Genomic DNA, 27,983 nt, shown 5'->3' on the forward strand with positions numbered 1-27,983 from the left:
GCTTGGGAGGGGCCGGCTGTCCTGAGGCAGTGCCTGTGTCCTTGCTGGGGCCTGCCCGCAGCCCCGTGTCCGCTCTGGGAGTGTGAGGGGAGGACAAGGTGGAGGGACCCCGTCCCCGCCCCCAGGCGGATGCCAGGCCCATGGCCCACACACGCGCACTTGCACACAGACACAGGCTCACAGGTGCCTCCGTGCCCCTCACGCTCCCCGCTCCCTGGCGTGCACGCCCTGGTCTCCTTCCCCCTCCTTGGGGCGGCTGCATCCCGGGAGAGTCTCTGTCACACGGTCACATGGGACCCAGGCCCTTCCGTCCGTGGCCTGCCAGCCCCAGATCTTGCCTGGCGTCATCTTTCTGAAGCAGGGGGGAAAGTCTGGGGGTCCTTGAGGGCCCGACCCCATGGGCTGGCGCTCCATCGGCCGGAGCCAGTCACGTGTCACGGTTCAGGGAGGGGCGCTAGGAAGTGAGGCACCTTATTGGGGTGTTGCCTTTACGCGGTGGGGCACATCAGTGTCCCCGTCGAGTGTGCACTGCAGGGACCCATCCAGCACACAGGATCGCCCAGCGGAGGCCCTGCTGGGACAGGGCAGGCAGGGAGAAATGACCTCCAGGCTGATGGGGATGGGCTGGGAGGCTCGGGGCAAGAGTGGGGGTCGAGCTTCTGACCTAGGCCCAGCCCGTATTCTCCCCCCGGGTGGATCTCAGACTTCTGGGTTATGAGGACCCACGGGACCCACCCCCGGCATGTCAACCCCATCAACCCCCGAGTGTCCACGGCCACCCTTTGGGAAACCTTGGTGTGGAGTCATGTATCCACTGCCCTCTGTGCTCAGAGTCAGGGCTCAGTCTGCCATCGGGAATGAGGATCAGTATGTCTGTGCACCCACCTGCCAGGCTGGGCTGCGTCCTGGGGTGCCCGGACCAGACCCCACCCCAGGGACGGCTGGAGACGGTGAGACCTCCTGGTGGGGCCAGGGGTCTGGGACATCGGGGCCTGGAGTGTGGGGTGTGGGGAGGACGCACGTGGAGGCCCAGGTCACGTCTGCGTCTCTGTGCTGAGTGTGCAGAGGCTGTGAATGTGCGGGAGAGTGCCATCTTAGCGGGGGCCGGGCGGGCACCGGGTGGGCGAGGGAGACCTTGGCCTGCCCCCAAGAGGAGCGAGGCGGCTGGTTCGCGGTCCGTGCCTCCGGGAGCCTACTGTGTGCTGACTGTGCAGAAGCCACCTGCGGCTCCCTGATCCCGCTGGTCGTCTGTTCGGATGCTCACCGCACTGTTTATTAAACGCTTGGTCTCCACCACTGAAGGTGTCCCAGGGCTTGCTTGGTATCCTGCATTCACCGGGGCTCGCCAGGCCCCGAGAGAGGGCCTGGAGGGGAAGCTGAGGCAGCTGTGTGCTCAGGCCCTAATGTCTACCTGGCCTCCGCTTTGGGGACCAGCGCCGTCCGGGGAGGGGTGGGGGTGAGGGATGGGCCTGGTGGGGTCAGGGCACCAGACCCACAAGAGGGGCTTGATGAGAACGGGGCAATGACTGCAGGTGATGCTTGACCCCAGGATGTGAGCGGGGTATTAGAGGGTCAGGACTCAGTCTGTCATGATGGATGACTGATCAGTGTATGTCTGGGATCCGGGCTCAGTCAGTGATCAGGGATCAGGATGTGCTCAGAGTCAGGGCTCAGTCTGTGATCAGGGATGTGGGCCAGGGCCAGGGCTCAGTCAGGCGGCTGTGAGGGCTGGAAACAGCGCTTGGGAAGCCTCCAGCGCCGTTCCTGGCCGGGGGCCATTCATTCCCTCTCCCGCCCCTCGTACCCGTCAATCTTGAAGACCCCCTTTGAGGAACAAGTCTTCGACTCTGGGCCCCACCCTGGTCAGAGTGAGAGCTTCAGGGTCAGTCCGAGCTCCTGGCTGTGTGACCTTGGGCAGCTCGCATCACCTCTCTGAGCTTCCGTTTTTCCGGCTTTGGAATGGCCCCGTGAGGGCAGAAGGAGACAGCGCAGCTGCTGGGGAAATGCCAGGGGACTGTCTTCCCAGGCGTCACCATTTGCAGGGGCTTCAACGGCCCCAGGGCTTCCCCAGCTCCCTCCGGCCCCAGGCGCCCCACAGCAGCCCCGCGGGGGCCACCACACCTCTCCCTGACCTGCATTTCCTCTGCCCGGCCCCCCCCCCAGCCCCTCCGGGGGTGTTAGGAAAACCCGCCAACTGCACTTGGTTCGCACTGAGAGTTGTGAGAACCAGTGGTTGAAAATAGCCTGGAACTACCTGGCCTCCCTCCACCCCCACCCCAGGGAGGGCAGGGGCAGGCAGGGGTGCCCAAGGAGTGGGCAGGGCCACTCGGGTTACATAAGCCTGCCCGTGGCACCCCACCCCCACCCCTGCGCTTCTCCAGAGAGGGCCTGGGGACACGGGCACTCGCGAGCAGGGGCGTCCCGGCAGCCAGGCCCCTCGTCCGGGCCTGGACCGGCGAGAGGCGGTTGGCCCGGCAGGCTCTCCAGGGGCTGAGGGCTGTGTGCACAAAGTCCTTCAGAGCACTTGGTCCCGAGTGTCCTCCTCCCTCCTGTCTGTGGGGACTCGCTGTGTGGCCGTGGCCGGAGCCTTCCCCTCTCTGAGGCTTTCCTGTAGAACACAGGGAAATAATGCCGCCCGGCCCAGACAAGAGCAGATGTGGCCACAGACGTGAGCTCAGCAAAGTGGACTGGCCGCTCTCCTCGCTTCCCCAACCCTGCTCTGTCCCTTGCCCCCTCCCGGCCTGTGGGGCCAGGTCTCAGGGCACGTGTCTCACTTCTGAGCGCCCACACCACGGTGCCCCGCAGGTCTGACACCGTCCGTGGAAGCGCCTAGCCGACGGGGCCATAGTCTCTCCAGGCCCGGCGTCCCCCCCGAGTGACCCCTCGGTCTGTGAGGTGAGACACTGCCCCAGGAACTCTGTGTCGGGCAGGCCTGGCCTTCTCCCGGGCCTCACACAGAGACGGTGAGAGGGATCGGACGGAGGGCCGGGCACAGGCCACAGCACGAGGGCTGGAGACCAGCCGTGGGGAGAACTTCCAAGGGGCAGGCGCTCTCCCCTCCTGTGTTCCTGCCCTGCCAGCCCTGGGCTCCAGCACGTAGCTGGGCCCACGGGGCCAGGGGCTGTGCTGAGGGTGTGTCCACGGTGGGTCCCCGAATCGCCTCTATGGTGCTGGAGTGGGGCGGGGCCGGGGGCCGTCATCCACGACAGTCACGCCCGCTGACCCAGAGGGGCTGCAACAAGGGGGTCCTGGACTGAGTCAGTGCAGGGGAGGCAGGAGCGGGGCCAGAGCGGGGCCCTGGCCCGGAAGTGGGGCACCAAAGAGCGGGAGAAGGGGGGGAATGGGGCTCGGACTGTGCCAGGCCTCCTTGAACAATTTGCTCATTTGAGCCTGACAAGGACCGTGCAGGTGGGTGCTGTTATCATCCCCAATTTACAGACAGGCAGGCACAGAGGGGTAAGTAACTCGCCTGAGGTCACACAGCTAGAAAATGGAGCGGTTGGGACAGAACCCAGCAGTCTGGCGGCAGCAACTACATCGGCTCGCAGAGGATGCACCACGTCCATCTTCCCAGGACCCACGGATGATTGCCTGTCAGCCCAGGTCTGGGCCGGCCCGGGATGTAGAGCCTTTCTGTAGTGGGAGGTCTGGCCACTGTCCTCCTCTGGGCCCAGGCAAGAGGAGGGTCCAGGGAGGGTCCCAGAGTAGTATCTGTCCCGTGCCTGGAACACAGGAAGGGGCCTTGCCTGCTGAGAGGGAGGGAGGGCTTCCAGGAGGAGGGGTCTCCTGAGCCTCATGCTTTTTTTTTTTTTTTTATGTTTATTTATTTGAGGGAGAGAGAGGGAGGGAGGGGCAGAGAGAAAGGGGTACAGAGAATAACAAAGCGGGGGTCCATGAAAGCCTGATGCGAGGCTCGAACTCACAAACCGTGAGATCATGACCCGAAGGCAAGTGGGACATTCAACCGACCAAGCCCCCGGGCACCTCCTGAGCCTCATTCTCGAGAACCTGGGCCTTCCCAGGGAGGTGGGAGCCCCTTTCTCCCCAGCTGCTCCTCTACTTGCCCCCCCCCCCCCAGTTTGGCAACCTGGAAGGACTGAGGGCCCAGCTGGGGGTGAGAAGGGGCGGGGGTGCCCGAGGGCACAGGGCAGGGCCGTTTCTGCAGAGCGGCAGCCCCACAGGCTGCGTCTGTCCCGACTGGGAGGCTAATTGGGCCTTGTTGCTTCCACAATTAATTATCCTGCCTGTGAATCAGCTAATTGCTCACCGAGCTCAGCCCCCACCCCTCACCCTCTGCCTCAGGCTCGCGAAGTTCACGAGTAGCTGGAGAGGGACCACGGGATGCCCTGGGAGGGAAATCCTGTGCCGTCCCCTCTTCCCCTGCCACCAAGTGACCTCACTCCACCTCTGTCCCAGCGGGCAGGGTGGAGAGACCATGGACCAGAGCCAGTGAGCTTGGGTCTAGACCACACCCCCCCCAGAAGGACCTCAAACAACCCCCTTCCTGAGCCCTTACTTCTCCCTCTGAGACCAGGATGGTCTCCGGTGAACGCGCTTGGAAATGGACAGGCCCCGAAGATGTGTTTCCTGTGGCTCCCAGCCCTGCAACAATCCGTTCTCCATCCCTCAGGGATGCCGTACAGGGTAGGCTCAGCCTTGCTGCTCAAGAGCCGGATGCGTAAACCTGACGAGGAAACGGGCCCAGAGAGTGACCAGGGTCAGGGCCCAGAGCGTGCCCAAGGTCAGGGGCCAGTGTGCGCCCAGGGTCAGGGCTCAGAATGTGACAGGGTCAGTGATCAATGAGTTCAGAGTCATTTAGGAGTCTCAGCTGAGTCAATGGCTGTGGTCAGGGACTGGTTTATGACCATGAAGAGGGCTTTTTAGGTGCCAAGTGTCATATCCCCCTCGGGCTGTATGAGGAGGTTCTGGAAGCCGGCTTCCAGCTGGATAAGGTAACGCCAGCCGAGGACCATCTATTCAAGCTGCCCTGTCCACCCAGGGTTTCTTCCAGCTGTGGCCGGGCCCCCAGTGTCAGGTGCAAGTGGCGAGGGTCGAAGGTCTAGGAAGAGGTTGCTGGATGTAAATTGGTAACAAATTTCTGGTAACGAGGCCATCAGTTCAGAGCTCTAGAATCTGGGAGTGTCTGGGCTCTGAGAAAAGATCATTATGCACCAACAGAGAAACTGAGGCTGCCGTGGGTTGAACGTGACCCTCTTTATTTCAGGTCATGGAGCTGACAGCCGGCGGGGGGGTTCGGGGGGACGATCGACAATGGGCAGAATTACCTACATCTGATCTTCAGGCTCCAAGCTGACTGCTGTCCCTCCTCGGGGAGGAGCATGAGGGGTACAGGTCCCCTCTGCCTCCGGGTGGGCGAACCATCTGGATCCTGGATCGGGAACTGGAACAAGGGGTCGATTTTCTAAAAGGGGCAGGTCAGGGAAGGAGGCGAGGAGTCCCCGTGCGAGGAGGCGGGGTTGGCGTGGCCCTGCGAAGCCCCCGTCTACGGGGACACCACCTTGCCCCGGGAGCCGGGACCAGGCCCCGAAGCAGAGGAGAGGGGGACGGCTGCCCCTCCCCCCTCAGCAGGGAGAAGGGCTGGTGGGCACAGCGGCCGCTGAAATCCTGACTCAGAACCGCCAGCACCCTTGGCTCTGCCTCATGGCCTAATAGCAGAGGCCCCCTGGTGGCCGTGGGCTGCTAGTGCACGAGGACGCGGAGGCCAGGCCGCCGCAGGGAGAACTGGCCGCGCGAAGGCTGGGCGGGCGCTGCTGGGGGGCCCCGGAGGTAGCCCCCCACCCAGCACCACCTCCATGTCTTCCCCCAGTTCAAGGGTTTGGGGAGGAAGGCTCTTTCCCTCGGGAGGGAAGGCAAGACACAGACTGCCCGGAGGTTGTACCGGGAAGGGCCCTCCGCCGCCTTGTGGTCTTAACCGCAGCCCTCCCGACCAGCCCCTTGGAGAGGCCAGGGGAGGTTTAGGCCCCAGGCTGGCCTTGCAGGAGGGACTGGTTTGGACAGAGCTCCACCCATGGAGGGCGCTCCATCTGGGCGCCCGGGCCATCTTGAATTGCCTTCCCCTCCCCCTCCCCACCAAGGGCTGGCGCTTGTGATGGGGGTGCTGACGGTGACGGTGCTACAGTGGCACTGGCCGGGGGTCGTGGTGATGGTCACGAGGAGCACAGTACGGGGCTGGATGCCAACCTGCAGGTCGAGAACAGCGAGGACTGTGAGTTAATGTTTGGTGGTGACGATGACGACACCCCGATTCAGTGTCCCGCTGAGTCTGCTGAGAAAAGCAGACAGCTGCACCAGAGAGTGGGCTTGGACGGCAGAAGCACAGGTGGTAAAGCGCTAAGACGGTAAGGTGTGTAAAGTGTTGAGTATTCAAGCAGAGTCAAAGAGGATCTTGCATTCAGAGTGGACCACAAGTTGCGTAAAAAGAGCAAGGAGCCGGGAGGCAGTAGCATCCCAGTAGAGAAGAATCTGGAAGTAATTTCCCTGAGGTCATTCCTCCAAGACTCTGGATTTCATTCTAGAGACGCCCCCTGTGGGTAACTGGCTACAGGTCCCCGGAGAAGAGGGGTTATGGACACTTTAAGGCGGAAGATAAAGCAGCTAAAGGGGCCACTTCCCTCAGTTTATGGAAAACAGAATCCAAATATAGACCCAGGACGTCCCCACTGTCGCCAGCTCAAAGGAGGATGGGCGTGGGGTGAGAACGGGAGGGGTGAGTGAGGGCAGCCACGCTGGCTCTACGGTGGCCTGCTTCCAGACCCACCACCTCCGGCTCTTCTCCAAGGCCCCTCCCTCGGTGTTTCTTAGGAGTCCCCTGAGCACACACTGGACAGACCCAACCTGGACAGGACCAGTCGGCCCTCCCCCGCTCTGATGCTCTGGACGGGGTCCAGAGTCTGTGCTCCTGACTCCACCTCCTGCCCATAACTCCTGTCTCCTTCCATTCAACCGACCACCCACTCTCATCCGCCTCCCCATGCATCCTCCCCGCCAACCCTCACAGGCCACCCACCTCTTCGGCCCTGCACGCACACCACGCCGCCGTGCTTCTGATTATGCGCCTATCTCTCAGTCCGCACTCTCCTGCCTCTTTCCTCCATGCACCCGCCCTCCACCCTTCCATTCCACATCCTGCCCGCCTCTCCAGGCTTCAGGTCCATCCATCCTCCCACACACCTCCTTCCTCTACACCCCCTTACCTCATCCTTCCTTCCATGTGCCTGTATTGTCTATGCACAAGCCCCTACAACTTCCCTCCACCTGTATGTCCTCTGTCCATCCCCCCATCCATCCAACCATTGAAACACCCATCCATCCATCATCCACCCACCCACACATCCATTCCCTTACCTTACACCCACCCATCCACCCTCTCACCCATCCATCCACCCACCCATCATCCATCCATCCATCCGTCCATCCACCCACCTACCCAGTCATGCATTCATTCACTTACCCTACCCCCACCCATCCATCCACCCATTCATCCATCCATCCATCCATCTATCCATCCATCCATCCATCCATCTATCCATCCATCCATCCATCCACCCATCCACTTACCCGCCCAGCCATCCACCCACCTACCCAGTCATGCATTCATTCACTTACCCTACCCCCACCCATCCATCCACCCATTCATCCATCCATCCATCCATCTATCCATCCATCTATCCATCCACCCATCCATCCATCCATCCATCCATCCATCTATCCATCCATCTATCCATCCATCCATCCATCCATCCACTTACCCGCCCAGCCATCCACCCACCCAACATCCATCCACCCATCCATCCACCCACCCACACATCCATTCCCTTACCTTACACCCACCCATCCACCCTCTCACCCATCCATCCACCCACCTACCCAGTCATGCATTCATTCACTTACCCTACCCCCACCCATCCATCCACCCATTCATCCATCCATCCACCCATCATCCATCCATCCATCCATCCACCCATCCATCCATCCATCCACCCATCCATCCACCCACCAACCAGGCGGTGACTAGCCACTCCTCGGCTCCTGGAAGAGACAGAGAGCAGAGACCCAACTCTTGGCGTTCCTTCTGCCTGGGGCAGGAGCTGGGCTTTCCTCGGTGTGCGCGCGTGTGTGCATTTTATCCGTACCCCCCCCCTTATCTCTCTCCCCTCCCCCACACCCCGCCCCCCGCTCGCGCTCCCCTCTAATGTGTGATCTGGAAGCTCTATAAAGCCTGATGTAATCCGTAATGCAGTCTCTGGCTCCCGATTCGGGATCCAGTTTCAGAGAGCAAGAGATTGGGGAGCGCCGGCAGCCCGGTGGGGGGAAGCGGCTCGCCTCTCTCCTCCTCCTTCTCCCCGTCCTCGGCCTCCTCCTCCTCCTCCCCTCGCCGCCCCGCCCCCGGCTCGGCTCGGCTCGCCCCCCCCTCAGGAAGGGGAAAAAAGGCGAGAAGAGCGGGGCAGGCGAGAGGAGCGGAGCGGCGGCGGCCGGAGAGGGAGCGGCGGGCGCAGGCGGCGGCGGCGGCGGGCGCGGCGTTGGCGGCGGCCCCGGCGGAGCGAGCGCGGAGCCGGCGAGCCGGGAGCACAGGCGGCCGCGCCGCGTCCTGGCCGGGCCCGGGCCCGCGCGCCCCGCATCGCCTGCAGCCCGGGCATCCGGACCCCCCGGCGCCCGGGGGGCTCCAGCAGGCGGGGGGGGAGGGGAGGGGGCCTGCGTGCGCCGGCGGGGGCACCCCGGGGTGCGTCCGGCTAGGCCTGGAGCGGGCCGGGGGCGGCGGCGGCAGGAGGAGCCCCCCCCCCTCGGGTCGGGCGCCCGGCTCGGCCGCCGGCGACGCGGGGCGCTCCTGGGGATTTGCAACTCGCCGGATCAAGTCTTCGCCGGCGGTGCCGCTGCTGCTGAGGAAGGTAAGGAAGACTCCGGCCGGGGACCGGGGGGCCGGGGGCCGGGGGCGCGGCGAGGGTGGGAGGGGGTCGGGGGAGGGGCGGGCGCCCGGACTTCCTAACTTCGCCGTTTGGGGCTTCGCAGCTCCGAGGTTTGCGCTCGGAGCTCGGGACTTTGGACGCCCCCCCCCCCAGCCCCCTGCCTCCTCCGGCGGCAGCCCGGGAATCTGGCCGGTCTCTGCGTGCCCGCACCCGGCGGGCTGAGGAGGGGGCGACCCTGGGCGTAGTAGAGGCTCCTTGGCTTTGCTCACCTCCCCCCAGTCCACACACGCAGCCTGGCCAGCCTGGCAGGCTGGGCTGGGGAAGGCATCCCTCCCCGTCACATGCACAGACCCGGGGCAGGCTGGAGAAGGCGTTCCCGTTGTGTCCCCGACACAGACAGATGCTGGCAGGGGTCTTGGGGACCCAGGTGTGACCCCTAAGGCCACACATAGACCCAGGTAGGTTGAGGAGAGACACCCCCGTGTGTCCCTCCTTCCCTTCACCACCCTCAGAGCCCCCTGCAGACAGTGTAGGGGCCCGAGGTGTCCTCCCCCCACGCAGAGCCCCCGGGCGGCCGCGAGAAGCCTCCAGGCTCCCCCTCAGCCCTCACCCTTAGACCGGTACTGGCTTTGGAGACCCCCGGAGGCTCTCTCCCCCCACCCCAAAGCGGCGGAGGACTACCCTAGTGCCCCCCACCACCTCCCCCCCCAACACAAACGACCTGGCTCTTTCCATTCTCGTCTTCTTTTCCACTCGCTCGGACAGGCCGCGCGGATAAGCCGCTTCGAACTTTGGGTCTGCCCTGCGCCCTCTCCGTGCGAGGCAGCGAGGCGAGGCGCCCGGCACTCCTCGGTCGGTCCCCATCCCCAGCGAACAGAGGCCGCCGGCCCTCCGCCGCGGCTGCTCTCTCTGGGAGCCGCGCGTAGCTGCCTCGAGGAATGAGCATTGCCCCCTCCTGGGGAGGTTGGGGGCGCCGGGCCCAGCCAGACACCCTCTCCTGGGTCCCTGTGGCCCCCTGGGCCGGGCAACGCGCGCCTCGGGCCTGCCTCGGAGGGGGCGGCGAAGATGAGAATCGCCGGGAGCCAGGCGGCCGAGAGGACGAGTCCGAGGCTGCGGCTCTGAGCCCGGGTCCCTCCGCCGAGCCCCAGCGGCTCCTGCTGGGTCACTTCCCAGGCAGCTCAGAGAGAGAGCCCAGCCTGGCAGCCAGGCCCCGGCCCGCTGGGCACCTTACCCTTCCCACTTTTATTTTGGGCTTCCAAGTTTCTTGGAGCGCGAGGACCCAGGCTGGGACCTGACGAGCCCTAACCCACCCCACCCTAGCACCCTTCCCCGCGGCGCACTCCCCATCACGCCCGGTTCCCCCGGGTCCGGGGCAGGGGTTCCTTAGCTGCAACTCGGGAGGAGTTGAAAGGCGTGAAGGCGCGTGGGAGGGCAGGGGGCGCGCACCCCCGCCCCAGAAGAGCCTCTTGGCGGACGTGTTGGGGAGGTGGCCCTGAGGTCTGCTCTCCCACCCCACCCTCGGGACCCAAGGAGACCGTTGGTGCCCTCCCCCACAGACACAAACACACACCCCCTCTGAGCAGCGGCCGCGCGGGCGGTGGAGTGGGGGGGGGGGAACCGGAGCCTGGGGTCCCTTGTCGCATCCGGGAGGTGATATATGGTTTTTGGGGTCTGGAGCAGCGGCCATGGCGTCTCCTAGAACCCTGAAGACTTCCATTCCCCGGCGACCCCCGCAGCCGAGGAGGCGGCGAAGGAGGTCGAGGGAGGGAGCCGCTCCCTCCCCGACCGCGGGCGATGGAGAAACTCCGCGCCCGGACGCCGGGTGCCGCCGGGTCCGGCTTTGAGTACCCGAGCAAGGTCACGCCGCCGAAGGAGGGGGCGGGGGCTCTCGGGCGCGCCCCCGCCCGCGCAGAGTCGCAGCTCAGGGAGGGGACGTGGGCCGCCCGCCGAGTCACCCGAGCACCCGCCACCCGCGCCCGGTCCCTGGAGGCGGACGTTGCGCGCATTCGGGGATCCCGGAGCGCCCCGCGCCGAGCCCGCCGCCTTCCTCCCCGGCTCGCTCGCTGCTCCTCCGCGCTGCTTTCAGACTTGTTGCGCGTGCATCTGGGGGGCGGGGGACGGCCCGCGAGCCGCGGAGCCCGGGCGGCCGGGGGGCCGAGCCCGAGGCCGGCGGGAATGCGCCCCGGCGGCGCGCGGCTCCGCGGGCGGGCACGGCGCTGGGGGCTCGAGCGGGGCGTTCTCTGCCTCGCATCCCGGAGAAGGGCGCTTGTCCCCGCCGCGCTCCCGCGCGGGGGCGGACACCGGGCGGTTCGCTGCCCTCGGCCTCACGCCGCACTCCGCCGACCCCGGGCGGGGAGCGGACACGGCTAAGTTGCCGAGCCCTCCAGGTCCCTTCCCCTGTCCGCGGGCCCCGGCCCGCCGCGGGCCTCGGCGGCCGCGTCCCTGCAATGGGAGCACGGATTGCACGGATTGTGCTCTCGGAGCCCTTCCAGCCGGGGCCCCTGGTGCTCGTCCCGCGATCCAACGCGCTGGGCCCGCAGCGTGCTGGGGCTGCGCCGTCCGGGCCGGCCGGGTCCCGAGGCAGCGGGGCGCCTGCGGACACTCGGCTGCGAGGCCTCGCCGGCAGGCGGCCCCAGCAGGCCCCGGGCGAGCGGCCGCGCGCGGGCCGACTCGCGCGGCGCCTTCGTCCCCCGGCCGGCCCCGCCTCCCGGAGCGGGTCCGGGGACCCGAGCCCGCCCCCTGGGGACAAACTCGCGGCCGGGGCCCGGGCGGCCGGCGCGGGGCTGCGGTGGCGGTGGCAGAGGGCGGCGCGCTGCCCCGGACGGCCGGGAGAGGGCGCCCGCGCCCGCCCGCCGGCCTGCCCGCCCCTTCCGTCTCCTCCGCGCCCGCCCGCGCCCGCCCCATCCTGGGCAGCCCCCGGCCGCCCCGCCCTCCCGCCGGGCGCCCCGCCGCCCGCCCGCCCGCCGGGGCCGCTCGCTGGCGTCTCGGGCCGGCCCCGTCACCTGGCTCTTCCCGGCTCGCCCGGCCCCCGTGCCCCGGCGCACGGTGCGCGGCCACGGGCGAGCGTGTTTGTGTCCATGTGCGCCGTGCACGCTGCCCGCATGTGTGTGCAGGCATGCAAACTGTCACATCTGTGTGCGTGGCGCGGTGCGGGTCTGCCGTGAATGTGAGCCCGGATGGCTGTGTTGAAGTGAGCCGCGTTTTACCCTTGGGCGGGCCCCGGGTCGGCTCCGTGCGCAAGAGCTGGGCCCGAGACTAAAGCTCTGTCGTGAAGACCCCGCACCTGGAGGGGTTCGGTAACCCCATTTGTGCCGGCGAACCCACACTCTCCCATTGTCCTCTGGAACCCTCCCACCTCCGGCCTCCCTGGCTGCAGCTGCGCCATAGGGCAGAGCCGTGGTTGCTGGGTAAACACGCATGGCCCGGGGGCCCTCGTGCACACATACACTAAACGTGTGGGTGCCCACGTGTGTACCCTTGCACTGGGGGTGCAGTGAGGGCCGTGAGGAGGGCATGGTCCCCCCCCTCCGCAGGATGAGGGCTGACGGGAATCTGGGAGTGAAAAGGCTCTGACAAGCTCTGTGAATCAGCTCTAGACGGTGGAGGATAAGGAGAAGCCTGCAGGCGTCCAGATGTGGGGCTCCCACGGAGGCTGCTGCAAGGAAGCGACGGGCTAATGGGGACCCACAGAAGGGGTGGGTGGGTGGTGGTGAAGGGGAGGGAACAGCCACGCAAAGGCCCTGTGGCAGGCGACAGGACAGCTGCGAGGAACGGACGGGACTTGGAAAGGAGGGTGAATGGCAGGACGGGGGCTGCAGGGGGAGGCGGGCCAGACCTGAGCCCTGGAGGCCTTGGGCCGTGTCCCGGGAGCTGGGGGAGTACCGAGGGAATCTTAAATAGGGGTGGTGACTTGGCCCGACCAACGGCGGGGGGCCCCTGCGGGCAGCGGGGTTACAGGAGGCAGAACACGCCTAGTCACGCCAGGTGCCCACACCTGCACTGCAGACCACAGCCATAGTGACAAAATGCCCACCTCCCTGACCCACCCGAGACCCCCCACGTCATCGTCACGGTGCACGGATCCCATAAAGAAAAGCGCACAGGACGCCCTGGACTCTGGGCCCCACTGTGTTGCTCGACTGTGGGGAAAAGGTTTCAGTCGCACAGTCACCGGGGATGGAGCCTGAGTCCCTCCCCGCAGGGGACAGGTCTTGGCAAGGAGCCCCTACGACCCGCAGAGGGAGCTGAATGCAGACCCCTCGGCTCGGGTCTTCTGACACCAGGTGCTAAGGAGCCTCCCTGCCTCGGTGTTCTCAGCTGGGGGGGGGGCGGGGGGACAGAGTCCTGCTCGAAGGGTGAGGCAAAGACGAGCTCAGGGACAAAGTGTGCTACGGGGGCACATCTGTCCCGCTCCGGCCCCACCTCCCCTGTCCCCCTTCTCCGTAGGGACCCTTGCCTCGTAATTAAAGAAGCACCAAGGGCTAGGGAGCAAATAGGAGTCTCCGTCTTGCCCCCAAACGCAGGTCCTCTGCCCCGAGTGACCCCGTTAGTGACTCCCTGTTGTCTTTCCAGAATGCTCTGTGCTTCGGCAGGACAACTGCCTATGTCTTGCATGGGCAAGTGGAAGTGTTCAGTGTACATCATGGGCACCCGGCTCACCCGCCATGCCCCGGCACCCCGCCCCCTACGCCCCCACACCCCCACTCCCAGTTATCACCTTTGGCACCTCCATTATCTTTGTGCTCGTCCTGCCACCTGTCTTCCAGCCCGCCAATCTCTGTGGCCCAGCAACCACTAGAAGCCAGGAGAGGCTCCAAGGCAGGCACTGGAGTTGAGCCCCAGCCCAGGCAGTTTTGGGGGGCTGGCTGCCGATTTTGGGTGCCGTCTCAGGGCTGAAGGTCTTTGAGGCGGAGACGCCGAGGGCTGGTGGGCAGGGCCACCCAGGGATGGCCTGGTCTCATCACTGACCTCCACCCAGATGGGGGGAGGGTGTGGAGAGAGCACCAGGCCCCACCCTCTGAAGCCTGTGCCTCCGTCCACCCCCACCCCCACCCCCCCTTTAAGGCTTGAGCCTGCAAGGGAGTTGATGGCCCCAACCTCCCTCCCGCGTGGCAAGGTGACTTTGGAGCAGCCGCTTCTCTGAGACTTGGTGACTCAGGGCTGGGAGCCTCGCCGCCCTGTGCCCCAGAGAGCCTAGAACTGCAGAAGGCAGGGCAGCCTCGGGGCTGTCGAGGGCAGGACTTGGTACGGACCTGATCCGGCTGGGGGGTGACATCTGGTGCCCTGGGAAAGGCATGTGACCACGGCTGCAAGACCTGAATGGAAAGGAGAGGGAATCAGCAGGCGGGAGAGCGCGTCTTCTGCCACCCCTGCCCCTGCTCCCAGCTGGACCCGCCCCTGGTCCCCACCTCACACGTGGCGCCTCCAGAAGCCCTTTATGGACAGCAGCACGTCCACTCGCACACCCACGCCTGCACACGCACACACACCTGCACGCGGTCCACTCACGCCACACGCACACGCTCCCTCACCCGCACAAAGCCCCCCCCACTTGTCCTCGGACATGCACTCCCTCCTACACCGTGTGCACATGTAGGTACACTCCCACCCTGCACCCACACCCGCTCCTCAGCACCCGGCCTGTCCATCCGTGGGCCCCACCGTCCTGCTCGGGCAGGGGTGGGGGGGGGGCACCGCGTCTGCTTGCTCCCGTCTCCCTCTAGAGCTGGGGGACCGTGGACAGAGGTGGTGACCTTGAGCCCCGGCCCCACCCTCGCTGGCCACCCTTCTCCTCAGCTGCCCCCCACAGAGGGGAGAGGTCACCCCGTGGGTGTCGGGGGAGGCCCCGGGTGCAGCCTCCAGCTGGGGGAGCCTTTGCTCCTCTGAGCAGTGGGACGGGACGGTCAGCCTTGCCGCCCCAGCTGTGCTGTTGGAGCAGGTACAGGGGACTTTGGGAGCCGGAGGACCTCGATTCCACGAAGCAGGTGCAGGCTAAGTGCCGGTCGCTGCTCGCCCCCCACCCCCCCTCGCAAGCGGTCAGGAACTCTGCTGACGCCACCCAGTCGGGCCGCCCGCGATGCCCTGGAGCCTCAGCACAGAGCAGCCCCAGGGCCTAGGTGTGCCCCCGGGCCCCTTCCTGACCCCCTCTTCCGACCTTCCTGCTGTCCCCTTGCCCTCTCCCATGCGACCTTGGGCAGGTGACCTCGGACGAGCCCCTCCCTCTGGAGACCCGGGGAGCACAGATCCCCGTGTGGGGTGTGGATCGGGGCATCACTCACAGGCCCGCAGCCGGGGGGCCAGGGCAGCCTCGGGGCTCAGCGGCTCCCCCCGGGGCGCCAAGCCGGCGGACCCTGAGAGGAGAGCACAGTCAGCCGCCCCCTCCTCGTGAGAGTCCCCCACCCCCACCCTGGGACCTATGCCGTCGCGTCCCCGCTTAGGACTGTCTCCGGGAGAAGCTGGCTGTGTGCACGCACATGCTACTGCACGCTTGCGCCTGCGTGCCTGGGTGCGTGCGCCTGCGTGCCTGGGTGCGTGCGCCTGCGTGCCTGGGTGCGTGCGCCTGCGTGCCTGGGTGCGTGCGCGCTTGGGGTGCAGGACACGCCCACTCTGGGGAGGGCCCGGCAGGCGGCAGGCGCAGGTGAGGCCCTCGAGGGCAGGACGCTTCGGTGTCCTGGAGGACGAGTGCTCCCCAGGCCGGGGCCGGGCCAGGAACGGGGGCGGAGCTCCTGGCGCCCGGCGCGGCTTGGAGGCCTGCAAGGGGTTTGGGGTGATGGGATTCTGGGCAAGAGGAGGCGTGACAAGGCCCGTCAGGGAGCTGGCCCCCAGCTCCAGGCCCCAGCTCCTGAGCTACCCTTGGTGCGGGTAGTCCGTCAGCCTCCCTTGTGAAATACGGGTGAAGACCGCCTCGCCCTCGTCGGGCTGCGGGGCGGGGGGCTGCGGCCGAGCCACACAGGGTTCCCCCCTCCCAGCCCCCAGCAGCGGCCCTTCGGGTGGCGGGGGGCCTTTCTTCTCTTGGGCAGTTCTGCCTGTCTTCCAGCCAGACTCCCCACCATGGCTCCCAGGCAGGGGCGCAAGGGAAGGGGGCTTCCCGAGGGGCCGGGACGGCAGGCGTGGTGATGCGGTGGGCCTCTCGGGGCCTGGCCCCCTCCCCCCCCGCGGCCCTGTGGTGGCGCCTCCCTGCTCTGCCCCTACCTCTCTGCTGAGTGCGGTGTGACCTGGGGGCTCCTCGGGGCAGGCGTGGGACTCCCCGCAGGTGAGCGGAGGGGTTCAGGGGAGCCCGGTCCGCACAGGCTGGGAGCACGAACACACGGTGACTGTGGGGTGGGGAGCCACGTTCTCACGCCCCACCTGCGTCTGTGCTCACGGACAGAGGCCCCTCGTCCTGGGTTGTCATGGATCTACGCCCGCCCCCCCACTCCCAGAGCCCACGCGGCCCCCTGGGGCCCAGGCTGCCACTGCCCGGGAGGGATCCGTAGGGGTCCCTGGGCTCCCTGGGCAGGGAGGGCAGGCTGCGTGGGCAGGGGCCGTCGCGCGTCCCCGGACGGCCTCATCTGCTTGCTCTCCCGGCCCCTGCCCGCCAGCCAGCCCCTGGGCTGTCCTCGGTGCTGAGGGCGCCCACCCCACCCCTCCCCCAGCGCAGCCTTTTCCCAGGACACACAGGCAGGCACTGTTCAGGGGGCCGGGCAGGACAACAGAGTGCCTTTTGTGGCTGGCATCTGGGGATGCCATTGGCGGCCTGGGGTGGGTGGGGAGGGGATGTGGAGGCAGGGCCCGGGGTGGGTCTGCGTGTGTGCACCGGGCCTTGCGGGGGAGGGCGCTGAGCCTGGGGAGGAGGGTCGGACAGACTGGAGTGGGGCTGGAGAATCACAGCGCCTGAGGGAGCGGGGAAACCAAGGCACCCAGGGCTTCTGATGTCGGGGCGGGGGCACCGCTGGCCTGCACGTGCAGGGAGACATCTGGGACGGTGTGGCCGGTGGGCGCAGGATCCTCGGCTGACGGTGACCCTGTGAGCCTCACGGGGGGCTTGGTTCTGCTCCTACCTCACGACGGGGCCGTGACATCCAACAAGGGGTTCCCGTGGAGCTTAGGCCGGTCCCAGCCTGTGGTCGGGACTCAGGAACTGGCGGTGACTCTTAGGGGTCCTCCTCGGCTGACCCCCAGCTTCCCGTCCCCGCCCGGCTCGCTCTCAGTCCCTCACCCGCACGGTCACCCACCTCCCGTCCCAGCAGCCTCCACCCTGTGACCCTGCTCAGACACCCACAGGGCTCCCTGGCCCCCATCCCGACGGGCCTCTGGGAGGCCTTGCGACGACGGGCCGGGGCTGAGGCGGGCCTCAGGGTGGGGGCCGGACACCGGGAGGAACTTTCTGGCAGCGAGGGCAGTTTGGTTAGTTTTCCCCACGCAGGAACCAGGGAGGCTTGGGCGTGAGTCGTCGCTGTCCCTGGGAGCCCGAGGGGGGCAGTGGGCAACAAAAGCCTCAGTGACCCAGGCCGGGATCGGAGGACAAGTGGCCTGTGTCTGGGGAGGAGACAGTGCCCTGGGAGAGACTGTGAGCGTTCACGGAAAGGAGTGACCTGTGGCCACACGAGAGCCCATCGCTGGGGACGGCCAGAGACCCCCAGCGCCTCGCTTTTGGCCAGCGGAGGCCCGGGTGCCAGGTGAGGCTCGGGTGGGGGCCTGAGCCAGCCCGGGGACACACAGTGGAGGTGCTGCCAGAGACACCGGCCGTCCACCCCGCCCGGCCCTCCTTCTCAGGGGCCCTTGGGCCCCCCCGGGGCTCTGGCCCGGCCACGGGGCGCTGCCTAAACGGTCCCCTCCGGGCAAGCCCTCCCGTCCCAGCTCTGGTGTCCACCCCACGGCCCCTCACGTCCCAGTGAGCACACACTGAGCCCGGCTCTCTTCTTGCCGTGTGTCCTTGTGCAAGCATGCTACATGTGTGCGTGCGTGCAGACACGTGCACACATCCAGAGACGCGCGTGCACACGGTCACGCGTGTGCTCACGAATACGGGGAAACATCTGCGCCCAGGTGCACGTGTAGCCACGCATATTCACACACGCACACGTGTGTGCACGCATCCGCCCCTCATCTCAGTGAGGGCCCCCACCGCCCATTGCTCACTTGCCCAATCCGGAAGCCTGGTCGTCTCTGAGACCCTGGCTTCCACCACCCCCCCCCCCCCCCCGCCGCCCCACACCCGCCCAGATCCCACACAGGCCACATCCTCGGCTCTCCCTGCCTGCACCCGCCCGCAGCGGTCAGAGGGACCCCGAATGAAGTCAGATCAGGCCCTGCCCCCACTCGTCCCAGGACCCCTCCCAGACGCTGTCCCCTCCCTCCAGGACCCCACCCCGAGTGCCAGGTCCCCCCCCCGCCCCCCCGGCCGTATGCCCCCACCCTGTCTCAGCACCAACTGCCCCGGCCTGGGAGGGACTTGACCTGTCCTCCACCGTGGCTATGTGACCTGGGGCCTGACACCAGCGTGCCCCAAGCCTGCCCGGCGCTCTGCCTGCCCGGGCCTGCCTTGGTGCAAGGAGCCTCGGAGGGGAGGGGCCCCTGAGCCATTTTTCCGAGGCCCCGTTGGGGGTCAGGTGGGTAGTTAATGAGGATAAAGGAGGCTCATCTGGCCAGAAAGGCCTTGTGAGCCGCTTGGGGATGGGGCGTGGAGAGGCAGGGGGACAGCGCGCACTGGCAGGTGCAGGGGCCATCCACAGTGGCAGCCCGGGCCTCCTGCCCAGCTCTGCCCTGCGACCCAGCCGGGAGAAGCGAGGCCAGGCTGGTGTCCTCAGAGCCGGCACAGCCCTCTGGCTGGCAGAGCCTTTCCCGACGCCCAGGGTGTGGATGGAGCAGTTCGAGTCAGAGATGTTCTAGAGGACGCCTACTGCTTCCCACCTGGCCCTGGCTCCCTGACGGCCCTTGGGGTCCCCCCTTTGGAGCCCCAGAGCTCCATAGGAGCCCTGTTTGAGAACCCCATGGGTGAACACTCACAGGCCATCTTCCAGCCCTGGTAGTCTGTTGAAGGCCCGCTTCGGGGCCTCGGTCTCGGGGCGCCGCCGCCTGGAAGGGCTCTGAGCTCTGCCCCGACCTGCCCTTACCGCACGCTCACCCCTGCACTTGCCACCTCAGTGTCCAGGCCGGAAGTGTCCCCTCCACATCCCATACCCCAGCTGGCCACTGGGGCCTCTCTGTCCTATCTCCTGAGCATCTTCCCCCTCCCTCCCCACGACCACCCCCTGCCCCACCGTGCCTCCCTTGCCTCCCCCCGAGGCCCACTCCCCCCACCGTGGGCCGCCCGGGCCGCCCTCGTGAGGGACCCTTCTGATTGGAGCGCTGTCCTGCTTCTAACCCCGCTGCCACCTCTGTCCTGCCGCGCGGGACGCTGCAGGGGGGCCTCCACCCCCGGCAGGTGCTCCGGTTGTGGAGTGAGCCAGTGACCAGGAGGGCTGGCCGGGAGACATGCCAGGAGGACCTCAGCGTGGCCTGGGACGGGAGCAGGCTTAGGTCCGGTTCTGCCCGCCCCAGGGCAGTGCTGGGCGGTGCAGAGGGCACCAGCTCTGACTGGCAGACTTGGGTTTGGATCCTGGCTCTGGCGTTCAGCACCTACCAGCCCCCACCAAGACACGGCTCCTCTGTGGTCCCAAATATGCCATCTGCAAAATGGAGCCCTAACAGGTGCCCCTGGGGTTGCTGCTGTACAGATGCGACGGCCTGGCACAGGACGGGGCTCACCAGAATGCCGAGTCCTCCTGGAGGTGCGGAAGGCGGGGGCCGTGCTCTCACCCGCAGCCCCATGGCTGGCCGTTCTCCAGAGGGGCTGGCTGAGGCCCTGGAGAACTCGTGCCCGGCACAGGCCCTCAGTGGTTGGTGCTTGTGTACGTCACCTCCTGTACCTGCTCCTGGCCCCCCAGGTCCCCCAGAACCAGCCCCTCTTCCGAGCGTCCCCCCTTCCCTCTCCACCACCGTCCCCTGCACCAGCCTGCCTCCCTTACCTCCCCCCGAGGCCCCGAGGGAGTGTCCGGGCCGGAGAGGGGATGGACACAGGTGACGTGGGCCCTCACGTGGGTCATTTCAGACCACACGGGCCCCTGGGGGTAGTGATGGGGCACAGCAAGGTGAGCATTAAGCTGGGGTCAGTGCCGACATTGTTCTGGGACTGGGGCTAAGTCCCCTGGACCCTCTGGGCATTAGGGAGAGTCTGTCCCAAGGCCGGGGACCGGCTTCCACATCAGGTCCCAGCCCGGGACTTGGGTGGGGGGGGTGCAAGTGGGGCTCAGATGAGGTTTTGGAACACACGGCCACCCCTCTGCAACAAGATGGCGGGGACCTCCCAAGTCTGGGATTGGCTGTAGGACCCTGCCATGGCCTGTCCGTCCCCGTAATGTGGGGGCAGGTGGCCAGGGCAAGCGGGCTCTGCTATGCCCACATCCAGGGCTGGCCCCAGGTGGTCTAGACGTGGGACGAGGGTCTTCCCAGAGGTAAGGGCTAAGTTCAGCGTCTGCTCAGCCCTGCCCACAGGTGCCAGGATGAGAAGTTTGGGAATTCCCTCCTCAGGGCACCTGAATGTCTGCCACTAAAGAGCCCTGGGGGGCCGGGTTTGGCCCAGCTGCCCCTGGTGACCCAGAACCTCGCTCTCGCCTCCTCTCCCCTCCTCCTCCTTGCCTCCTGCCCCAAACATGGGTAAACCCCCAGGTCTAGATCTTACTCTCTTGCTGAGACAGTGAGGCTTCTCCCCCATTATACAGATGAGGAAACTGAGGCTAGGGGGTGAGGACTGCCCGAGGCCACATAGCCACGAAGGGTCTGCCAGTCCTCTCAGGGCCCAAGGCCACCTGTGCCCAGCTCCCCGATCCGCCAACAGCCCACGCAGGAAGGACGCTGGGCAGCAGGAAGTGGCGAGTCCCTGGGGGCAGGCGGCCATCATGTGCAAGGTCTGCATAGTGGAGGCCACGGGCACCAGGAGGCCCAGCAGCCAGGGGTGGGGGGGTTGGGGGGGTGCTGCTGTCTTCCTCACCCACCGGCTCAGCGGCTGCATGGGGCCGGCGCCTGGCCCAGCTAGGAGCCGGGGGATGGTTGGGGAAACTGAGGCCCAGAAGCAGAAGGAAGCCACCGGGGTCCACATGGCAGGTCCAGCAGGGACACCGTCCTTTTCTGAGCCCTGGGTGGCTCTGCTGTGTCCCTGCTCCAATGGGCTGGCAGCTGCGTCCCCTTCCCCCAGGAGTGAGGGGGCGACACACAGCCGGCACCTTCTCTCCCAGAGCAGGGGAGGGGACCCAGCGGCACAAGGCTGGGGCCGCGAAGGGGTTCAGGTGTGGGTTTTCCCGCCTCTCACTGTGACCTCCTGCAAGCCACTTACCCTCTTACCCTCTCAGCCCCAGTGTCCTCGTCATGAAGTGGAGGGGTGGGTCACAAAGAAGGGGTGAGGGAAGGGGTTAGTGTAGGCCGAGGCCTGGATGTGTGTGGTTCTGGGTGACTCCATGCCCAGCACTGCCTTCCTAGAGCCGCGGGCCCAGGGGCCAGTGGGTCCCAGAGGGGGAGGAAGACTGCCTGAGAGGCGGCAGTGACCCCCATCACACTGTCACAGGGTCTGCGCTCCCACTGCCGGGGGATGGCCGGAATGACCTCTCCCCTTCCCCTTCTGTGAGGATTGCACTCTCCTCCCTGACGGGCAGGGACTGGGGAGGAGGAAGGGCACAGAGAGAGGAGACCGATGAGGGAGACGGCCAGGAGAGAGCGCCCAGCCCCCCACCACAGGGCCAGGGAGACACACAGAGGCCCACGGGCCGAGTGGCCGCCGTGGCCATGATGGCGTGAGCAAGCAGGCAGCCCCGGGACCCGCAGGGGCCACGCGTGGCCAGTCTGAGCCGGGCGGGCCCGGCCCAGGCCTCCCGGGCCCCGGCCGGGGGCTGCCCACCGCTCCCTGCTCAGGCCCAGCTGGAGGAGGAGGCCACCGTCCCCGTGCAGGGGGACACGTTGGCGGGTTGCAGGCACGGCCCCCCAGTGCCCAGAGTCCCAGCCTCCCCGGGGCAGGGGGCGGGGGGTGGGGCGTGGCCTCACACCGTCCCTCTTCTCCTCTTCTTCCAGCTGCTGCTGAGGGCCACAGGCCAGCGTCGGGGCCCTGAACCTTAGGTCGTCCGGAGCCTTCTCCCGCCCCCGCTTGGAGCCCCCGCCCCCGGCTCCCGCCAGCCCAGCCCCGCCGTCGCCGGACCCTGGCATGTCAAGGCCTGGCCTGCGCCTGCCTGCCCAGCCCGCGGAACCCCGGCGGCCCCGCGAGCTAGGATGAGGGGCCAGGCCGCCGCCCCGGGGCCCCTCCGGACCCTCTGCCCGTCGCTGCTGCTGCTGCTGCTGCTGCTGCTGGGGCGCTGGGCGCGGGCGGCCGCGGGGGCGGACGCGGGGCCCGGGGCCGAGCCGTGCGCCACGCTGGTGCAGGGCAAGTTCTTCGGGTACTTCCAGGCGGCCGCCGTGTTCCCGGCCAACGCCTCGCGCTGCTCCTGGACCCTGCGCAACCCGGACCCGCGGCGCTACACGCTCTACATGAAGGTGGCCAAGGCGCCCGCGCCCTGCGGCGGCCCCGGCCGCGTCCGCACCTACCAGTTCGACTCCTTCCTGGAGTCCACCCGCACCTACCTGGGCGTGGAGAGCTTCGACGAGGTGCTGCAGCTCTGCGACCCCTCGGCGCCCCTGGCCTTCCTGCAGGCCAGCAAGCAGTTCCTGCAGATGCTGCGCCAGCAGCCGCCCCGCGAGCGGGGCCCCGGGCTGCCGGCCACGCCCCAGAGCCCCGGCGACGACTTCTCCGTGGAGTACCTGGTCGTGGGCAACCGCAGCCCCAGCCGGGCCGCCTGCCAGATGCTGTGCCGCTGGCTGGACGCCTGTCTGGCCGGCAGCCGCAGCTCCCACCCCTGCGGCATCATGCAGACCCCCTGCGCCTGCCTGGGCGGCGACACCGGCGACCCTGCCTCTGGCTCCCTGACCCCCCGAGGGGACGTCTGCCTGAGGGACGGCGTGGCCGGCGGCCCCGAGAACTGCCTCACCAGCCTGACCCAGGATCGGGGCGGGGACGGCGTGCCAGGTGAGTGGCCGGGTGGGAGAGGGCTGGCTGTCTGGGCACAGGGCGGTGGGAGAGGGTCCTCTCTGCAGGGGGCTGTCCCGGCCACCTGCCCCTGGGCAGCGCCCGCCCCCCGGGGAAGCCAGGCGCTGAGGGCAGGCGACCTGAGGTGTTCGCCACCGGCCCCGGAGGTGCGTGCTGAGCGTCGGTGAAGGACCGAACCGAACCGCGGACGAAGGAGCTTTAACTCCTGGCTGGGGGAGGGGCCTCCCGTTGTGGCAGGCAGACGACGCTATGGGGCCAGTAGGCCCGTGGCCGGGGTCTGCGGGGGCCCCTCGGGCTGCGGGCCGCGTGGAGAAGTGGGCCGGGCGGGCCCTTTGGAGTTGCGGCCGGGGGACGAGGTTTGGGGATCGCGTGCGTTTCGGCGGCACAGATCATTCCCCCAGCAGCTGGTTACCGCGCTCGCAAGGTGTCCAGGCGCCAGGGACACGCCGTGACAAAAAACAACCACAAAGACCCGCTGTTGTGAGGCTGCGGCGGGGGGGAGGGGAAGGTGCCAGGCAGCAACAGGGGAGGGCGTCTTGGGAAACGGCGCAGGGGAAGGGTCCCCGGCGGGGTGGGGCCTCTGTTTCGCCTGGAGGTCAGGGTCACCTGCACCAGGGGACCGTGTTCAAGATTCTGGGAGGGGTGCACGTGAGCGCCGTGGGGGTGGGAAGGGCAGTGAAGGCCCAGGACGGGCAGGGCAGAGGCCGGAAGTGGATGGTGTCGGGGTGCCCGGCACAGCTGTCGGGGCGTCCTGTGTGACCGTCGGCCCTCGGAGAGATGGGGCCCGAGCGGAGGATGTGGCGAGGGGGACGGAGGTGGGTGGGGCTCGGTGGGCAGCAGGCAGGAGGTCAGTCCTGTGTGCGCTTGGTGGTCGAGAACCCCTGGCGGGCTGCCCGGGGTTTCCTGGGCGCCCCTGGGAGGCTGGAGCGGCAGGGGGCAGCCCGCCTCAGACCTCGGGGCTGCCAGCGGAATACAGGGGCTGGGCATCCAGGGGCCAGGCCTGGCTGGGTGTTCCACGCTGGGTGGGTCACTGCGGGGCCGGGTGACGTTGTCCAGGGCCCTTAGCCAATGAGGTCAACGCCCTACTAGCAACAGAGTCTTTAAAGGCAGAAAAGAAGCCCCAAGGGGTTATAGGGGAAGCCAGTTACCCTGGAACACGGTTCCAATCATGGTCCCGGCTGTAGATTCCAGAAACCTCCGTGAAGCCGTGAGCATAACTGGAGAGGAGCAGGGGAAGGGGGGCAGGCCAGCGCCTCTCCAGTGGCCTCAGGAGGAGGCAGGCACAGCCCCCGGGGGGAAGGGGCAGACGGGGTGTTCAGGAATCCAGCAGAAAGCCGTAGGGTAGGAGTCTGGAAGGGCTGATCCGTGGGCTGGGCAAATGTAGGTCACTGTGACCTTGGCTTGGGCAGCTTCTGAGGCGTGGCAGGATGGGAGTGGTCCTCAGGGGACCCGGAGGAACAGAGCGGCCGGGCAGCGGCTGGTTTGGGAAGTGGGAGGACCAGCGAGGGCCGGGTCACCCCCCGCGGCCATTTCCCCCCTGAAGGACTGCCGTGCCACAGGGGGTATGACGGCCCCAGGGCCCGGCACCTGTGCGAAAGAGCTGGTCTCTGTTAGCGTCGAGGGGCTTGAGGCAGAAGAGTGACACAGGCTGATGGTCCTAGGCTGTAAACGCAGAAGAGCGTTGGAACTGGGCAGGGGGAGCCGGGGACAGGGAGGCAGCCGGGCCGGCACCCAGGAGGGAGCTGACACTGGCCTGGGGGGGGCAGGGCAGCAGCAGGGTGGGAGGATGCCGGTCTGGGGGGGGGGTAGGAGCAGGATTTGGGGAAGGAGGTGGCTAGACACCCCACCCCCACCCCCCAGATTCCCAGCTAGGAATGAGGACGTCAGCCGGGTTGGGGAAGCACTGGGTGGAGACACAGTGGGGAGGAAGATCCAGAGGTCAGAGGGGATGGTCAGGGGTCAGGGTGGGATGCCCGGGGGTCTCCCAGGTGGGGCTGCATCTGAGTGGGGCACTCTGGGGCCTGGAGCACAGGGCCGGGTCAGCCTGACCCGAGCACGCTGTGAGTCCGGGGCCAATCCCAGCAGCTGTCAGCCCCTCAGGCCCCTTGTCTTTAAAACGGAAACAGCAAAACTAATCTTTCCCGGACGGCACGAAGGATGACACCTAGGAGGAAGTGCGTCTAAGCCAAAACGATGGCAGCGATGCGGCCGAGGCCTCGGGTTCATCACTAGGTGGGAGACAGAGGGCTCGGGGGCAAAGAGGCAGACGGGAGGAGGAGGGCGCTTGGGGCGGGGGGCTTGCCCGCAGATTCCGGGAAAGGGAACGTTGGGAGGTGGTGCTCAGAGGACGGTAGGAAGGTGGGGGTGCACGCGCGTGTTTTGAGCCGGGCTCTGCGCAGGGCTGATTTCAGCGCTTTTGACAAAGCTCAGCGCGGGGGGCTGCGTGGCAGGGGCTGGCGGTCTTGTGGGAAGGCGATGTGGACTGTGTGTGGGCTGGGACTGCCCGCCACGTGGACGGGGCGGCGGGGGGCTCCTCTGCACTGGGCAAGGTGGGCCAGACGGTGGTCACCCAGGCCCAGAGATAGCTCGGACCCCAGTGCCTGTCCCCGGATCCAGAGGGCCCTGATACTTCTGGGACCTTGGGGGTAAAAATCGTCTTAGTAGTAACAGCAGCCACGTCTTGAGGGTTTCCTCTGTGCCGGAAGCATCCACATATTAACGAGGTTACTCCCTCTAGCGGCCGGTCAGATAGGCCCACCGAAGCACCCTCCTGCCCCAGGGCCTTTGCACTGGCCGTCCCCTCTGCCTGGAACACTCTTCCCCAGATCCCCTCGGGGCTCCCTCCCTCAAGTCCTTGCTCAGACATCACCTTCTCAACAAACCCTGACCGTGCTGTGTAAAGTGGCAGCAGCCAGAGCCCCCCTTTCCGCCCCCAGACACTGTGTCTCTTTCTCTGTCCACAGCGCACTGAGAATTTCCTCTATTTGTTAGGTCGCGCCCCCTTCTCTGTCCCTGCCGGGTTGTAAGCACCACAGGGCAGGGTGTGTGCCGTGGTCATCCACGTAACCCCCGGCACGTGGAACAGCACCGGGCCCGCAGCAGGCACCTGATGAGCGCTGGTGAATTGGAATAAGGCACAGAGATGTTGAGGCAGCAGCCAGGGTCACACAGCTTGTAAGGGGTAGGCTGACGTCAGAGCCGGCTTATGGCTTCCTGGTGGTCCGCCCGGGGGCTTCGCCCACAATAATCTCTTCTGGGAGGGCCGCGTGCGCACGTGTGGGGGCGCTTGGACCAGGAGGTACAGCGATCACTCAAGGCCTGCAGCCGAGCTGGGCAGGTGCCAGACCCCAGATCTCGTCTGCTGAGCCTGGTGCCCAGGGAGCTTCGCCCCCTCACGCTGGCCAGGGGAGGCTGGGACAGGCACGTCCTCTCCATCTGCACCCCAAGAAGGCGGTGCACGGCTGAGCTGCGAGCGAGCAGGCGGCCTGGCCAGCCCGTGGCCCATTTTCAGCCCTCCCCCAGCCTGGCCTGTCCAAACGCCACATGGCCACGTCACGCCTCCGACCCAGTGAGCGTTCCTCAGGCCAGAGCAACTGTCCCCTCTCCTCCCTGCTGCCGGCCGGCTGCCCGCCTGGCCACCGCTTGCCGGGGTCTCTCAGGCAGGGCCGGCTCCCGTGTCCCGTGTCCCCGTCTCTTTCCCACAGTCTCTCTGTGCGCTTTTCCACCTCTGGTGAGATGGGGCCGTTTCTCTCAAGGGCTGTTTTAAATATTCATGTTTTAATTAAAGAATTTTATTGCAGAAGCGACATGTAAGATAATGAAAGGGCAGCATCCTGGGGGCTGGGAGCAAGCGTGTGTGTGTGTGTCCGTGTCCCTGTGTGTGTCCCTGTGTGCGCGTGTGCGTGCGCCCCGCCTCCGTGTGCCCGCGTAGGCCGGGGCTGCCGGGCTGGAACGGGAGTGGGGTCCAGGCGCGCAGGTCGGGGCCGTGTGCGGGCGCCGGAAGACTGAGGTGCTGGGCAGAGGAGCCAGACCCGCCCAAGGCCACGCGGCCCTGCCTCCAGGCCTGTCCCGCTCAGCTGGGGTGGCCCCTGCCGTGGCACACATGACCCCTGCAGGGCGCGGGAGTCGTCCCAACCCTAAGTTCGGTCCGCCCCAACTTCCCTTGGGAAGAAGTGTCTGGAGCCCCTCTCTGGGGTCCACAGGCTACAGAAGGAGGCTGGGTGTGGGATTCGGGTGCAAGAAAGGGGTCCCCAGATGTCTCTGGAGGTTGGGGGGGTGGCAGGGACAGTGCACAAGGGCCAGTTGATAAAACTCTGGGAAAACAAGGCTTCAGGCCCCGTCGTAGACAATGCCCATTCCAGATGGAACAGCAGGACGAGCCCCCCTGAGGCCAGAGCCCCCCCCCCCCACACTCCCCCGGCCCAGGATGCCAGGGATGCCTAGCGGTACGGCCCTGCTTGGGTCCCATGTCCCGGAAAGATGGCGAGACGGGGGTCCGTCGGACTCGGGAGTGTGTCCAGGCCACGCAGCGCCAAAGGGCAGAGCTGGGGCTCGGCCACCAGGCTTTTCACAGGACACCCTTCCCGGGACAGGGGACGCCTGCCTGACCGCGAGAGAGAAGCAACGAGAAAGCATATAACCCTGCAGCTGCGGCCAAGCCGGCCACCTAGGCAAGCCTCAGCTTCCCTTCTGTGATCCGGGTTGAGACGAACCGGGTCTGTGCGAGGCTAAAGGAGGTGGTGCCTCTAGCGCACGTGCTTGGAGGAGCCCTCCTGTCCTTACCCGGGGAGTGGCCCGTGGGCACGGCTCTCAGCCCCGTCCTGAGGCCTGATGGCACCTGCCGCAGTGCGGTGGGCTGCTGGCCCCTTGGGCCTTCGCAGGGGGAGCTGTGGGCCCCACTGGAGGATCAGTTCAGTGTCGGGCCGTGTGGGGTGAGGGGCCGGTGGACGGGGGTTGGGTTGGGGAGGGGCATC

General features: G+C 67.1%; 1 protein-coding gene across 3 annotated transcripts in view; it reads left to right on the forward strand.

The window, feature by feature from the left end:
* The first annotated feature begins 22,199 nt into the window (after positions 1–22,199).
* ADGRB1 (adhesion G protein-coupled receptor B1) overlaps positions 22,200–27,983 on the forward strand; it is a 67,272-nt gene continuing 61,488 nt past the window's right edge. For all 3 annotated transcript variants that reach the window (XM_047073828.1, XM_047073827.1, XM_047073829.1), the window contains exon 1: positions 22,200–22,989. In XM_047073828.1, coding sequence (XP_046929784.1) covers positions 22,200–22,989 — 790 coding nt within the window. The remainder of the gene's footprint in view (positions 22,990–27,983) is intronic.

This window comes from Lynx rufus, unplaced genomic scaffold (assembly GCF_022079265.1).
Source record: "Lynx rufus isolate CCGP_SWC_20201006 ecotype Redwood Valley unplaced genomic scaffold, mLynRuf1.p SCAF_12, whole genome shotgun sequence".
NCBI lineage: Eukaryota > Metazoa > Chordata > Mammalia > Carnivora > Felidae > Lynx > Lynx rufus.